The sequence below is a fragment of the Genypterus blacodes genome, unplaced genomic scaffold, assembly GCF_046128005.1.
Source record: "Genypterus blacodes isolate CSIRO-AG114 ecotype Tasmania unplaced genomic scaffold, CSIRO-AGI_Gbla_v1 ptg000024l_1, whole genome shotgun sequence".
Classification (NCBI taxonomy): Eukaryota; Metazoa; Chordata; class Actinopteri; order Ophidiiformes; family Ophidiidae; genus Genypterus; species Genypterus blacodes.
The window spans coordinates 1,178,276-1,191,812 of NW_027466837.1; the positions used below are offsets into that span (position 1 = coordinate 1,178,276).

General features: G+C 48.7%; 2 protein-coding genes across 3 annotated transcripts; both read right to left on the reverse strand.

Moving 5' to 3' along the window:
• Nucleotides 1–1,732: 1,732 nt before the first annotated feature.
• On the reverse strand, nt 1,733–5,926 carry lpar4 (lysophosphatidic acid receptor 4). Of its 2 annotated transcripts, none has more exons than XM_076143485.1 (3): nt 5,564–5,926; nt 2,921–3,667; nt 1,733–2,810 (listed from the first exon to the last, which is right to left on the reverse strand). In XM_076143485.1, exons 2-3 carry the CDS (start codon nt 3,500–3,502, stop codon nt 2,334–2,336), a joined length of 1,059 nt encoding a protein of 352 aa, XP_075999600.1. In that variant the 5' UTR covers nt 3,503–3,667; nt 5,564–5,926; the 3' UTR covers nt 1,733–2,333. The 2 variants fall into 2 exon arrangements, with proteins under 2 accessions (XP_075999600.1, XP_075999601.1); XM_076143486.1 differs by having other exon boundaries at nt 5,539–5,926.
• A 4,876-nt stretch (nt 5,927–10,802) lies between these two features.
• Nucleotides 10,803–12,899, reverse strand: LOC142992908 (uncharacterized). The gene is made up of 2 exons (XM_076143463.1): nt 12,658–12,899; nt 10,803–11,897 (listed from the first exon to the last, which is right to left on the reverse strand). The coding sequence occupies exon 2, from the start codon at nt 11,888–11,890 to the stop codon at nt 11,129–11,131; it is 762 nt and encodes a 253-aa protein (XP_075999578.1). The 5' UTR covers nt 11,891–11,897; nt 12,658–12,899; the 3' UTR covers nt 10,803–11,128.
• Between the last annotated feature and the right edge of the window lie 638 nt (nt 12,900–13,537).

The following is a 13,537-nucleotide window of genomic DNA, read 5'->3' on the forward strand; positions in this document are numbered from 1 at the left end:
TGACTACAAAGGAGCAACACAACGTTTACACAGCAAACTAACTGCATGTAAACACCATTGTGATGTGTGTGTGTGTGTGTGTTTGTATGACTGTGCACAGCGCCACCTAGTGTCATTATGCAGAACTGTGGTCCACATTACAAAGATTACAAACTGAATCTAAAGTGTATCTATAATCATAATTGATCATCTTATGTATCTCAGCATGAATGTGACGTCCCAGTTCAGTTTGTGACGCTTTTGTTGCTCAGCCAGTCCAGGTTACAGTGACAGCTGATTGGTCTCTGGGTCCATGTGACCATAACGAGGCTCAGCTGAGGCGATGAAGATCCAGCAGCATGGAGGTGAACTCTTCTGCTTCAGTCTCTTCAGCAGCTTTATGCTCCTCTGATGTTTTGTACTTTTTAGTAAAGTTTGCGTAACCGTTTCCGAGTACAAAGTGGCAAAGAGTGCAGACTGATTTAAAGCTCTGGTTGATGCAGATCCAGCTGTATTAAAACTCCTCTGTCATCAGGATTTGCTCTCTGAATCTGAGGAGGCGTCCTGTGTTCAGTCTGATGTCGTCCGTCTGGCTGAGCTTCAAACGTCTGAGCACCTCAGCAGCAGATTGAGCCTTTAAAGGAGCCCGGCCTCCTCTTTAACCGAGCAGTTGAGTGTTTTTCTTCTGTTGTAACATCGGGGGCCACATTCTTTACACGGTCGGGTCACATCTCGCATGCTTTCCTTCACTCACACTCTTATTATTTCCTGCTTCATTTCGCTCCTCCGCAGCGTGTTCGTACTCCTCTCCGTTACCTCTGACCCCCAAATCCTCCACTGCCTCCACTGCTGTATACACACACACAAAGACACACACACACACAGCTCTTCTCTCTCTGTACATGTCACTGCTGCAGGTGTTTGTAATAGTAAACTGTTGCTTTCCCTTGTAAGGCCAAGAGTCTCTCTGTCTGTGTCTCTGTATGTTAGAACAGATAAACAGCAGCAGAGAGTTTAGAGGATTCCCATCTATCCTAACCTAGATTCAAATCTGCAATTCCGCCAAGTTTGGTCAATATCTCTTTATAACTTTAAACACACAAACTCCCAAACTCAAAGGTTGTGTGGTTGTCTGTGGTGCTGCAGCGTCTCACTCTTCTGTCTCTGCCAGGTTCCTGATGCCGCAGAGCTCCATGTGGGTGTCGACCCTCTAACCGTAAACATCAGTAAGAATGCAGGAGGCCTCGTCCCCGCCGGAGTCCCAGACAGAGGAGTCTGAGTCTGAGCGCAGAGACACTGGCTGCTTGTTGGAGGTAACAACACAACAACATTGTGTCTGCCGAGTAAAGCAATTACTGTTTTGTGATGCATGCAGTGAACGGCTTTATTGAGCCGCAGTGTTCCCCCGTACTTTGGAGTGTAAGCACACTGCCGAATGTGTGTGTGTGTGTGTGTGTAAGAGACTTTGAGCAGATCTGTGGTCTCAGGCCAGATTAAGACAGAGAGACCTCATTCAGGGCCGAACAAAGGCCCATTGCTGTGGCCATAATAAGTGTGTGGCCTGTGACTCAGCTCTTGGGCCGGGTCCTGGTCCCGGTCCTGGTCCTGGGCTGGATCAGAGCCGCCCTCTGCTGCCGGGACGAGACCACATCAGGAGAAAAGCTCGGTGAAAAGGCCGAACCTGAGCGTGAGGACCGACTTCCCCCATCAGATCTTTAGGGAACGATGGAGGCAGAACACGGACTTGATGAGCTCACACTTTAATCTGAGACACACACACATTAATATTCATCTCTAACTGTGAAAGCTTCAACGTTACAACAATTCAACTTAAGGCTCAGGGTTATAAAAGAACAGAACACAACATTCCAAACATGCGGACGCACAAATCTTATCGTGTTCTCAATCCAGTGCAATTGCAAGTGTGTGAGTGTGTGAGTGTGTGTGCGTGTGTGTGTGCGTGTGCGTGAGAGTGTGTGTGTGTGTGTGTGTGTGTGTGTATTGAAGCCTGAGTGATAAGCGTCTTCCAGTCTCTGTCTGAACCTCTGGGTTATCAACCGAGTCCTCGAGTGGCTGGATCTCTGGTCCCTCTCAGAATAAACACACACACACACACACAGATACATTCCGTGGCGTTCCTGCGGCGCATTAATCCGTAAAGCTCCGGCTGCACCTCAGGACTCAGCGCCTCGCTAATCTGCTCACTCATGTGTTTGTCACTTCCAGGACCAAACAGCCGATCGCTTAAATGTTTGTTTTCAAAGATTCAGCACTCCGGTCATCCAAACCCGTCCATCTGTCCGTCCGTCTCTTCTTCTTTACGCTTCTTCCTCCTCCTCCTCCTCCTCCTCCTCTCAGAATTGGCTCTCAAACAGCCTGGTCTCCTTGCCGTTGCTGGCCGGAGTGTGTGTGTCTCTGGTGAGCGTGTTGGCCGTGTCCTCTCTGGGCTCGAAGCTCTCGGCCCAGTTGCCCGACCCTTTGCCCCCCATGCTCAGGCTCCTCTGGAAGCTCTCGGAGGTGAAGTAGTAGACCACCGGGTCCAGGCAGCAGTTGAGGCTGGCCAGGCACAGCGTGATGGGGTACAGAGTTCGGGCGAAGCGTTCCACGGCGCAGTTAGCCAGGGCCTGGGTCCGGACCAGAGCGTACAGGAAGAGGATGGAGTTGTAGGGCACGAAGCAGATGATGAAGATGCCCAGATGGACTACGATCATCCTCAGGACGCGCCTCTTGCTCTCTGACCCGTGACCGACGGTCGCCGGTCGACGCAGCGTCCGCAGAACCAGCGAGGAACAAACCAAGTTGGCCAGCAGGGGAAGGAGGAAGCCCACAATCTGGGAAGAGAAGAAGAAGAAGAAGAATGACAAAGATGAATCACAACATCTGTCATTCCTTTGAGTTATTGACCTCAGAACACCAAGACAACCGCTCCGTCCCTCCTCACCTCGATGAAGATGGTGATTTTGGACAGGTAGGTCCTCCAGGTGCTCTTGGAGAATCCCTCAAAGCAGGTCGTGGCGCTGCTGTTGCTGCTGCTGTTGATGGTGGAGAAGGTGGTGACAGAAATCCCTCCGCCCACGATGGTCAGCCACACCACCGCACACACCAGCGCCGCATTCCTGCGCGTGCGGATGGAGCGGGAGCGGAACGGGTAGACGATGGCCAGGAAGCGGTCCACGCTGATACAGGTGAGGAAGAGCATGCTGCCGTAGATGTTGGTGATGAAGGCCGTGCCCGATACTTTACAGAGTCCGTCTCCGAACGGCCAGTGCCGGTTCACGTTGTAGAAGACCTTGAACGGCAGCGTGAACACAAACACTAGATCGGATAACGCTAAGTTAGTCATGAACATGGTGGTTTCGTTGCGCATCTTCATCCTGAAGCAGAAGACGAAGAGGGCGGCGCAGTTAGTGATCAGGCCGAGCACGAAGACCACGCTGTAGACCACCGAGTACAGGTTGTACTTGAAGGAGTCGTCGATGCCGCAGTCCTCCATTCCAGTCTCGTTGGTCACCAGACCCGCCATGGTGCGAGGTCAGAGGAGGGGGCGGAGCTCCACAGAAGGCTGCGACGGAGGAGCTGCCGGAGAGCGAGGTGAGTCAGGGGCGGAAGCGTGGAGGTGTCAGAGGGGGGTCCACCAGGCGAGCCCCCTCCAGGCCATCATGGACGCTCAGACGCTCAGGATGCAAAGCTACAGGGGCCGAGGAGAGAAGAGGACACGGTCACTTCCTCACAACCACAGCAGGACGCCAAACTACTCCTCTTCCTCAGAGCAAGAAGAGGAAGATCCATTTCACAAAAGCTGCTCAATTCAATATTTTTGTTTATTACTTCACATTTTCTTCATCTTAGTAGAACAAACATTTACAGCGTTTCACAACGGAACTCATAATGTCAAACATGGGCCGCGTTCCATTCAGAAGTGTGGAGCAGCATAAACAATAGGAATGGAATGCTGCCATTAATAATGTCAAGAGTCACACCTGCGACCGCCGCTTTGTTTACACAGAAGAGTTCAGGACAGAAGTACAAACCCACAGCACAAGTTCACCTTTAACACACGCACACATACACACACATGCACCCTCACACACACACACACACACACACACACTCCCCCCCCCCCCAGTCTCAACAAACTTCACTGTGCTTATCTGTAGTTATGCAACACAGCTGAGCCAGCAGTGAGGCAGATATGTTTTTGTCCTTTGCGTGTTCACTTTTGAGGCTCTCTGGATGAGTTTCACCACACACACGCACACACACACACACACACACACACACACTGAGGGAGAAAGGCCGTGCTGTGAGTGTAAGCAGTCCATCAGCCCGATCCTTTGCCAGCTGCAATGTGACATCTTTACTGCGTTTTCACACGGCTAAGCTGAAAGTCCCCACAATGCCCTCACTGTACCCTACTGGACCATACACACACACACACACACACACACACACACACACACACACACACGCACAAGAAGCCTCTACGTGAGCACACACACACAAACATACATGCACACAAGGTCCTCTACGTGAGCACACACACAACCGCACAAACAGGTCCATGTGCCAGTCCTCACACACACACACACACACACACACACGTTCTGGGGCTGTGTGTACTGTGGCTCTGTCCCAGGACCCCTGACGGCGCCGGCTTCATATTCAGCTGATGTTTTCTCTACACAGAACAGAATCTATAGAAAGTTGGCCTTGGCTGCTGGACAGTTTGAGTTGAAAGAAACAAGAACGGCTTTGACTTCAGGCCAGCAGGGCGGAGACACAAGCATGTTGTGGATTATCAGAGCCCACGCTGCGGGGACTTTTGGTCCTGAGTGTGTGTGTGTGTGTGAGTGTGTGCGTATGGATTCCATGTAGTCTGAGGTGGTGGACAGCTGCAGAGTTCCAGGGCGCCCCCACCCGCCGGCCCACCGCCCGCAGCAGGGACAGAGCCGCAGAAACAGACCTCTGGGATCTGTGGCTCTGGGCGGATCGGGTTCAGGCTCAGCCACATCCAGCTGTTCCCTTCTCTCACATGTTCAGAGGAGGAAGAGGAAGGCAGAGCCAGGGAAGCAGGCGGCTGCACAGCTCACGGCTCGGTTCAGCCCGTTTGTACTGTACTGTGTTTATAATGTGAGCCACATTAGACTGACGGCTAATTTCACATTTACATTTTCTCGATTGTCAGACGGTCTGATCCAAAGTGAGGAACATTTAGAGATTTAAACACAAACTTCATACAGTCTAAGTGAAAATAAAAAACAGCTTTAAGTGAGAATAAAAGGATGAGTTTCTATCTCTAACATGTACACATGGTTGTATATTTAGCTGGGGGGCTCTTAGCTGGGGGCTCTGGGGGGTAAAGGCCTGTTTGCCTCTTCATCCCTGCTTCCATTACAGAAACGTGGCAAACACAATGACAGCTGCATATGTGTGAGATAAAACAGTAACTTTCTATATTTGTTTGTGGGCTAAAGTTTTGGTCTGAACAACAATGAGGAGGAAGGAGACAACTTCATGTTTTGTTCCATTATAGACAAAGCAAATGCGGCCGTTAGTTACCCTGATTGTTTGAGTGACAGCTCACCTCCGTATCCCTGATGAGTGCCAGGCTGAGCGGCGCAGCAGCTGTCAGAGGATCAAACTCCATACAGTCCAACTCCAAACGCGCTGCTCGGGATGCGCTTTGGTCCTCTTCGTGTCCAAAGCGACTTTGAGCGGCGATCCGGAGCGGAGCTGCGGAGAAGTCACGCTGGAAACGATCACATATGAGCCGCAGAGCCCGAGAGAGCTTCCGCTCATCCGGAGGACTCGCACCGGCCACCGCGAAATGCGCGAGCGGCGTCCAATCACGAAGCGAGAAGGCTTTTTGTGCGCGTGAGCGAGCGCGTGCGTGCGTGCGTCCTCTCGAGGCTCTCGCCGGACACAGAGAGAGAGAGAGAGAGAGAGAGAGAGAGAGAGAGAGAGAGAGAGAGAGAGAGAGAGAGAGAGAGAGAGAGAGAGAGGCGCGCGCTCGGCCACAGGAAACGAGACAATGGCACCTCGGGAGGGGGGGGCACAACACACACACACACACACACACACACACACAGTGAGAGAGGGACAGACAGAGTTACAGAGAGACAGGCAGAGAGGTGAGACGGATGAGAGAGAGGATAAACAAAGGCTAACGAGAATGAGAGATGAGTAAGAAAGAATAAGAAATACTGGAAGAGAGAGAGAAAGATGATGATGATGAAGAAGCAGTAATCAGCTCTAATCATCAATCCCTATCCTGCCTTTAAACACACAAACACCTCCTCAGTGTGACCTCAGTGTGTAGCTTCCTGGTCTCCATAGTAACACTCTGTTGTAGCATGTAGTCCGTCTGGTCAGTACACAGATGTATGTGCTTATATAAGTGGAGGGTCTGCGTGTAGCACCGTCGTGCGTCAGGATGTTGTCTAGACTGCTGCGCTCAGGCTGGAAACAAAGCAAACAATCACATCTGTTTGCATTAAGAGACACGCCGTTCACTCTTTACACACTTTGATTTCACCACATACTTCACTTTGTAGCAGAATCACACAGCACAGAGATAATCTGGATTATGTTTGTGTACATGAGGACAACAGAGCCTGCTGATCCATTTAGACTCTGTAAACGCAGACAATACCAGTTTACACAGTCTCTTTCTAACAACTGAGGATATTCTGTGCCAGTGAAATAAATACTTAAGTGTGTGTGTGTGTGTGTAAGTGGTCCTATTTTTGGTTGATCAAAGTGCTGCCAAGCTATTGTTACAAAACAATCTTCATGCCTCAGTCTAGCAGCAGAACTATATTTAGCCAGGTGACAGGGCGGTGCTCAGGAGAGGAACCCATTGTGTTTAGGCTGGCATGGGGTGTGTGTGTGTGTGTGTGTGTGTGTGTGTGTGTGTGTCAGAGGGGAGCTGGTCTTTGGGGGGTCGTGTCTGGCAGGCTCCACAATAGCAGCAGGGAGGACAGGACATCCTGCTTACTGCATGAGCTGACCACACAGACATGGGAGTGCACACGCACACACGCACACACTCAGTGAATTACACACCGCCAGATGTCTTTAACCTTTTAATTCTGGGTGTTGACAGCGCAGCATGTGGCACATGTTTGACACGGTTAAAGTGGTTTAAGTGATTTCGGGCTGCTTGAAGGCAACAATTTTTCTTTAGTGCCTAAAACTCTCACAAGCAAAGACGCCACTTCAGCAGCAGTGACAGATCATCCGTGTAAATGGACATATGATAAAAATGTATCTGTTCGTATATTTTTCCTTTAACAGCACAGGTTTCTGTATTATTTGCTCTGAATTTTCTAGGAATTGTTATTCTCCTCACTTCACTCTGGACCTGTGGCGTCACGAGTAAAGATTAGGTTTACTGGGACAGATTACACAGATTGCACAGAATTCCATGTTCCTCTCGTCCTTATTGTTGGACTTAAAAAACCTCAAACCTTAAACCTTAAAACCTTAAAAACCTTTGCGATCCCTCAGTACAATAGAAAACGCATCCATCCCCTCCGAATCTCCACTGCCGTAGCACTGTTGTGCACACTGAGTAAAACATGTCATTTTTCGGCACTGTGTCCTCAAGGCCTCAGCATTTTATTATATTTTATCCCCCCTACACACACACACACACACACACACACACACACACACACACACACACACGCTCACACACTTGACCTAGAAATTTAAGCCTTAGGAACATTTGACTTTTTTTACAACTTTTTTGTGATATTTTGGCATTCAGACCTAAAATGAAAGCTTTGATTATATAAAGAGACATTAGCCGGGACAGTGGAGACGCTGGGGTGTCCATGAACAAAACAGACGTATGGGACAAAGTGGCTCACTAATAAATGGAGGCAGAGGAGATGTCTCATGTCTCATGATTGGATAACACAGAAGACAAGTCAGGTTTGATTGGATGGCAAAATCCCTCACACACACACACACACACACACACACACACACACACACACGGCCCTTCCTCCTATTTTTCTGTGTTTGGTAACGGTAACTAAGCTGTGCTGCCCTGGACAAGCCTTTGTGAGTCACATCAACCAGAACAAAGACCCCATTACTGCGCCCCCTCCACCCCCCCCTCCATCCTCCCTCTCCGCCCCCCCCCTCCTCTCTTCTTCGCCCCCTCTGTCCTGCCCTCCTTTAATGCCATGATAAGTGTATTTCCTTTGCTTTCCTCCCCTTCCCTCCGTCCATCCTCTCATTCAGCGGCCCTGGGAGGGTTTAGGGGGCAGCCCGTCGTGCCGTACATACCTCTGCCCTAACAACAGAGCCGGACAAAGGCGGTGGGGCAGTACAACATGGGAGCCTCGGGCTTTACAGGCTTTATGGACTGATATTAACATGACTGCAGTGGGGTGCCCTCTGTGTGTGTGGGTGTGTGTGTGGGTGTGTGTGTGTGTTTGTGTGTGTGTAGCGTAGCGTTCCGACACTTTACCCCGACTCAGCTCCGGCTCAGACCTGACCTTTGCCCTGTCATACAACGCACAGATGAGATTACAGGCCGTCTCATCCACAGTGTATTGGAGTCTGGATCAATGCTGATGGCTGAAGACTGACACACACACACACACACACACACACACACACTTCAGCGAGCTCTTTATCCCACAGCAGTGATAGGAGCAGCTCGGGCGGTCATGGCTGAAGGCTCACGCTCCAGACTGTGGCGGGTGGACGGGTCAGCAGATTGACCCCGACCTGTTTGTCTTTGTGATGTAACGCTCTGTTGTACCTTGTGTTGTGGAGACGAAGAGCCACATGAGGTGAGGGGACTATAAGTAGACACTGCAGTTTAATCCTATATAAGCCCACTTTACTGGCATCATAGATCCCATAACACATAGGATCTGTATCCACATGTATGATCCAGAGGAGGGAGATCATACATACACACATACAAGCTATTTACTTACTCTTAATGCGGTTGGTTGTCAGTTACTATCAATGGTTGAAGCTTAACTGAGGAGCAATTACATGTCAGAGGGAGACAACATGAACCTGTCACATGTAGAGAAGCTGTTCAGTCATTCCAGCTCCATACAGGCGATTCTGTACATTAGTAAGGTTATAATGACATTTCTGATAACCACACAATATCTGTGAAGTTATACATAAGTGTGAAGAGTTAAACCAGCACATTAGGACGCTTGTTCACCATAAGGAGAGTAAATGCAGCCATGAGGTTCACACGGCCTCATGATGGCGCTGTTACTGCACAAGTGTCAGACTGTACCAAAGGTCATGTTCAGATTTCTCCCAGAGATTAAATGCCGTTTCTCCTCATAGGACACATGTTTAGAGTTAAGTTTTGATACATTTGAACTCTCTTCACACACATCGGTCACCTGTTTGGATGGTGATTGTGAATTCGGCTCACATTTCTCTATTTTGGTCTCTGATTGTCTCAAACCCGTTCCTCCCTCTCGCTCCTCCAAGGTCTCCGCTGCACAGATGAACCTTGACTCAGTGAAGGAAATAAACAGCTTCTATTGTTACTTTAGAACATTTGACCTCCTACATTGTCTACTCTTGAGTGACAGACCCCGCCGCCAAAGGACAGTACACTGTGTCAGGTCGCCACTGCCAAACAGAGAGCATCATGGGAAAGGAAGCTGCCACCAGTGTTCCTCTTTGCTCTGTTATAGCTACTTTTTCAACTCTAATTGATTAGTTCCAGGAACACTTCACACACACACACACACACACACACACACACACACACACAGGAGCAGCCATACTAATTAGCTTAGTAAAGAAGCTGAGTGTTTCCATCCTCTTTTCTCTCTGTAAAAGCTGCACAAAAGCTGACTCAGTTGCTCTGTGCTTCCCCCTGCTGGATAAATTATGCACAGCAACACAAAAGAAGAGACTGACTCACTTGTCTTGACACTATCCAGAGCAAAATAGAGCTATTACTCACCTGAAACCTTATACATATTTATGCAGTTACTGAGCCGGTGCATGTGGCGACAGATACACACTTTCCCAGCAGTGCCTTGGGTGTGTGTGATGGGTGTGTGGCTCCAACATCGCACAAATGCAACAAACAAATGCATGTTGGTTTAGTCTGTTCACCTCAGATATTTGATCTCCTTCATTCATATCTAGGCAACTGTTTGTATATGTGGTGAGGGACAGTGACACTTCCTTTGTTTGATCACTTTGACCCACATGTGGCTCGTACAAGCAGAATGTGTGTGTGTGTGTGTGTGTGTGTGTGTGTGTGTGTGTGTGTGTGTGTGTGTGTGTGTGTGTGTTATCCGTGCAGTAATAAGATAAGGATTTGGGTGGATGGAAACAAATTAAACCGGAATCATTACCATGAATTAGTTTCTGGTAATGATCATTGTACCAAGTGTGTGGGTGTGTAAGAGTGTGTATGAGTGTGGATCAGGCAGAACGCCAAGTCAGTTTACTGTACAAAAGATACGCTGGAACAAAACCCTAACATTCAAGCACAAACGGCCAGAAAGAAAAGAAGAAAAGCAACCGTATCTTAATGTTTAAAGGCTCCTTGTTCTGTTTCATGTTCTGAACGTTGTATGTTGTGTTTATGGGCGTCTGCCACATTAAACATCTGGCAGACTGCAGGATGACACCGTGTTTACATTCTGAACCAGATCATTATCTGTGGCTGCTAAATCATCTTTGTGCACACGTGTTTCAAATCTTAACAGAAGAAACTCAACACATACAGTAAATCCTGAAGTTTGACAGCAGCTGATTGATCACAAAGCAGATGAAGATACATGTTTATAAACTGTGATAAGGGTTTATTAGACCAAACCACCATATAAAGCATACATGTGCTTTATATGGAACATAAAGGAGTGTGTGTCATTATAAAATAAGTATATACAGTGATGATAATGATGTATGATAAAGGAATAAACACAATCTCAACACAGGGAAACATTATTATAACAATATGTTATTATAACAATGAAATGAAATGATTATCTAAATAAAATAAAATAAAATAAGATTATTTAAATAAAATAAATATAATAGAATAATATGATGATAATAGTTATTAATAATAATAATAATAGTAATAATAAAAGGTAACATTATAAAAAGATCAGTTGTTTCACAGTGGGAGCTAATGAAAGTGGCTCTTCCTCCTCTGTGGTTTTCTATAGAGGGCAGCATAATGCAGCCATAGATTCAGCAGCCATAAGACCCTCCTCAGGCAGACAGAGAGAGCGGGCAGGGAGGAAGGAGGCACCAGATCCAGAGAGGAAAGCTGAGGGTCCTGCTGCGTTGAATAGTCAGTCAGAGGTCTGGGGTCCTGGACGGGCTTGGATGCCAGGGATTCCAGCAGCACGAGCAGCCAGACCAGGCCGCAGCTGAGCTGTGCAGAGTGAGAGGTCCGAAACCTGCGGGTCTGCAGAGGCCAGTGAGACACGAGCGTGGCCTCCAGCCCCAGCAGCCCCAGCATGAGGAGAGAGGCCAGCTGGTGAGCGTCGATGAGCCGCTGACACAGCAGGCTGGAGGCACAGTGTCCCTCCTTAATGAGGCCCGCCTCAGCCTCAGCACCCTCCTCCGCCCACAGACCCAGCGTGACTCCCAGCCGCAGCACCCAGCGCAAGAGCAGGAGGCTGTCCGTGAGAGCCAGCTGGCCCAGGACCACCGTGGAGGGCTTGGTGGAGATGTGGGGGGAGCGGAGCAGCAGCAGGGCCTGCAGGCTGAACATGCAGCCCACCAGCAGGGGAAGGTCCACCCCATGAGGGAACAGCAGCACCATCACCAGCTTCAGCAGGATGAAGTGACGCAGCCACTCTCTGGGGGTTGACAGCGCCCCGTCTTTGACAGAACCCGACCAGAACCACCAGCCGGCATCCCAGACCCAGTTTACAACCATGTTGGACCTTCAAATGTAGAGTTCAGATATGTACGTTAGCTCAAGGTGTGTGTGTGTCTGCGTAGGGAGGCAGTGGCTCAGTGGTAGAGCTTCTGCTTGGGAACCAGAGGGTTGCCGGTTCGAGTCCCTGAGGTGCCTTGCCTTGCCCCTGAGCAAGGCACCAAACCCTCAATTGCTCCCCCCTCTGTAATGGGTGGTACTGTAAGTCGCTTTGGATAAAAGCGTCTGCTAAATGATCGTAATGTAATCAACCAGACAAAACACACACACACACCCATGCATGCTGTATCAAATTCCCTTCATACCTTCTTCCACTTTATGATTTACATGATGATAATTTTACAGGCAGAGGCCCAGACAAGCAAACAAGCCATCAATCAATTCTTCAGTTCTTCACAGGTGCCACTTATCATAACTGAGAGTGAACCGCACCTCAACCTCTCCTTTAAGTTTCCTTAAACGTGAGGCTTTTATTTCAAAATAAAGACTTAAGGAGGATCAAAACAACTCCATAAACATTAAAGGGCAGATTAAGTGTAAAAAATCAAATTCAAATCACCGTGGTAACAATTTTAAAGTGTATGTGTTCCTCTTATTGGGCGAGATGTTTGCTATGTCATCTCACTGCACATCTCTGTGTTTATCCTTCTTCTTCTGCATTTCTTCCAAAGCAGACCACAAACCAAGCTGACAGTTGTGTGTAGTCGAGCCTGTCTATCACATCAAGCCTAGCCAGCCTATAAAATACCAACGGAATCACCACTCACCAGTGTGATGGCAGGAAGCGGCGGTTAGACAGCCTCTCCTGGTTGAGGTCGGATCTGTGCCTCCCGTCCGTAACCTGCTGAGGTGAAGTCAAAGTCTTCTCTCCTCTGGCTGCTTCACTTAAACCGCTGAGGCCGACGGTGTCATCACGGCTTGGAGGCAGGCCAGCCGGCGTCTGACTCACACTCGCAGGGAGTCTTGTTCCTGCGGGCCTCGATGTGGGAGTGTAAAAGCCAAGAGGGGGTTGATCAAATGCCCGCAGTTAGAGCGGGACGAGACCAGCAGCTTAACACTGAGCAGTGCCCACACACACTCGACTATAAAACCTCTCCTTTGTTGTGCGTGTATGCGTGTGTGTTTTCTTAGTTTTGTTCAGACTCTAGCTGCAGTAGTGGGCCAGTGGGAGGATTGACAAGTGGGCAAGTCTTGCATGGTCAAGAGGCCTGTAAGGTTTCTTCAGGCGGTAGAAGGCTGTTACTGTTTTTATGTTGGCAGTGGAACTCAAATCCATATATATATCTGAGTCTATAAACATCTTTGGCTCTTCAGTTATCCAATATTTTCCACCAGAGTAAAGTTTGTGTGCACTGGAAGGTTGTGGCTGCGTGACAAAAGGCTCCAGGTGAAGTGTGGGAATTTATCCAAAACTCACTTAGGGCAAAGACAAACAGGTGGTTGAAGTAACAACTTGGCAGAGTATTGTTGTTCTTGTGCTCTCAGTGATGCAGTGAAGTGTGGGTTAAAGAATAATGTTAAGTCGACCGATGCTGCAGGGAATGTCTGGACTCTTCCTCCATCATTGGATCCACATGACTGAATTTACCCTGAAATATGTGCCCAGGTTTTTGTCTGAATCCCGACTTGCAAACTTGAAACAGACGA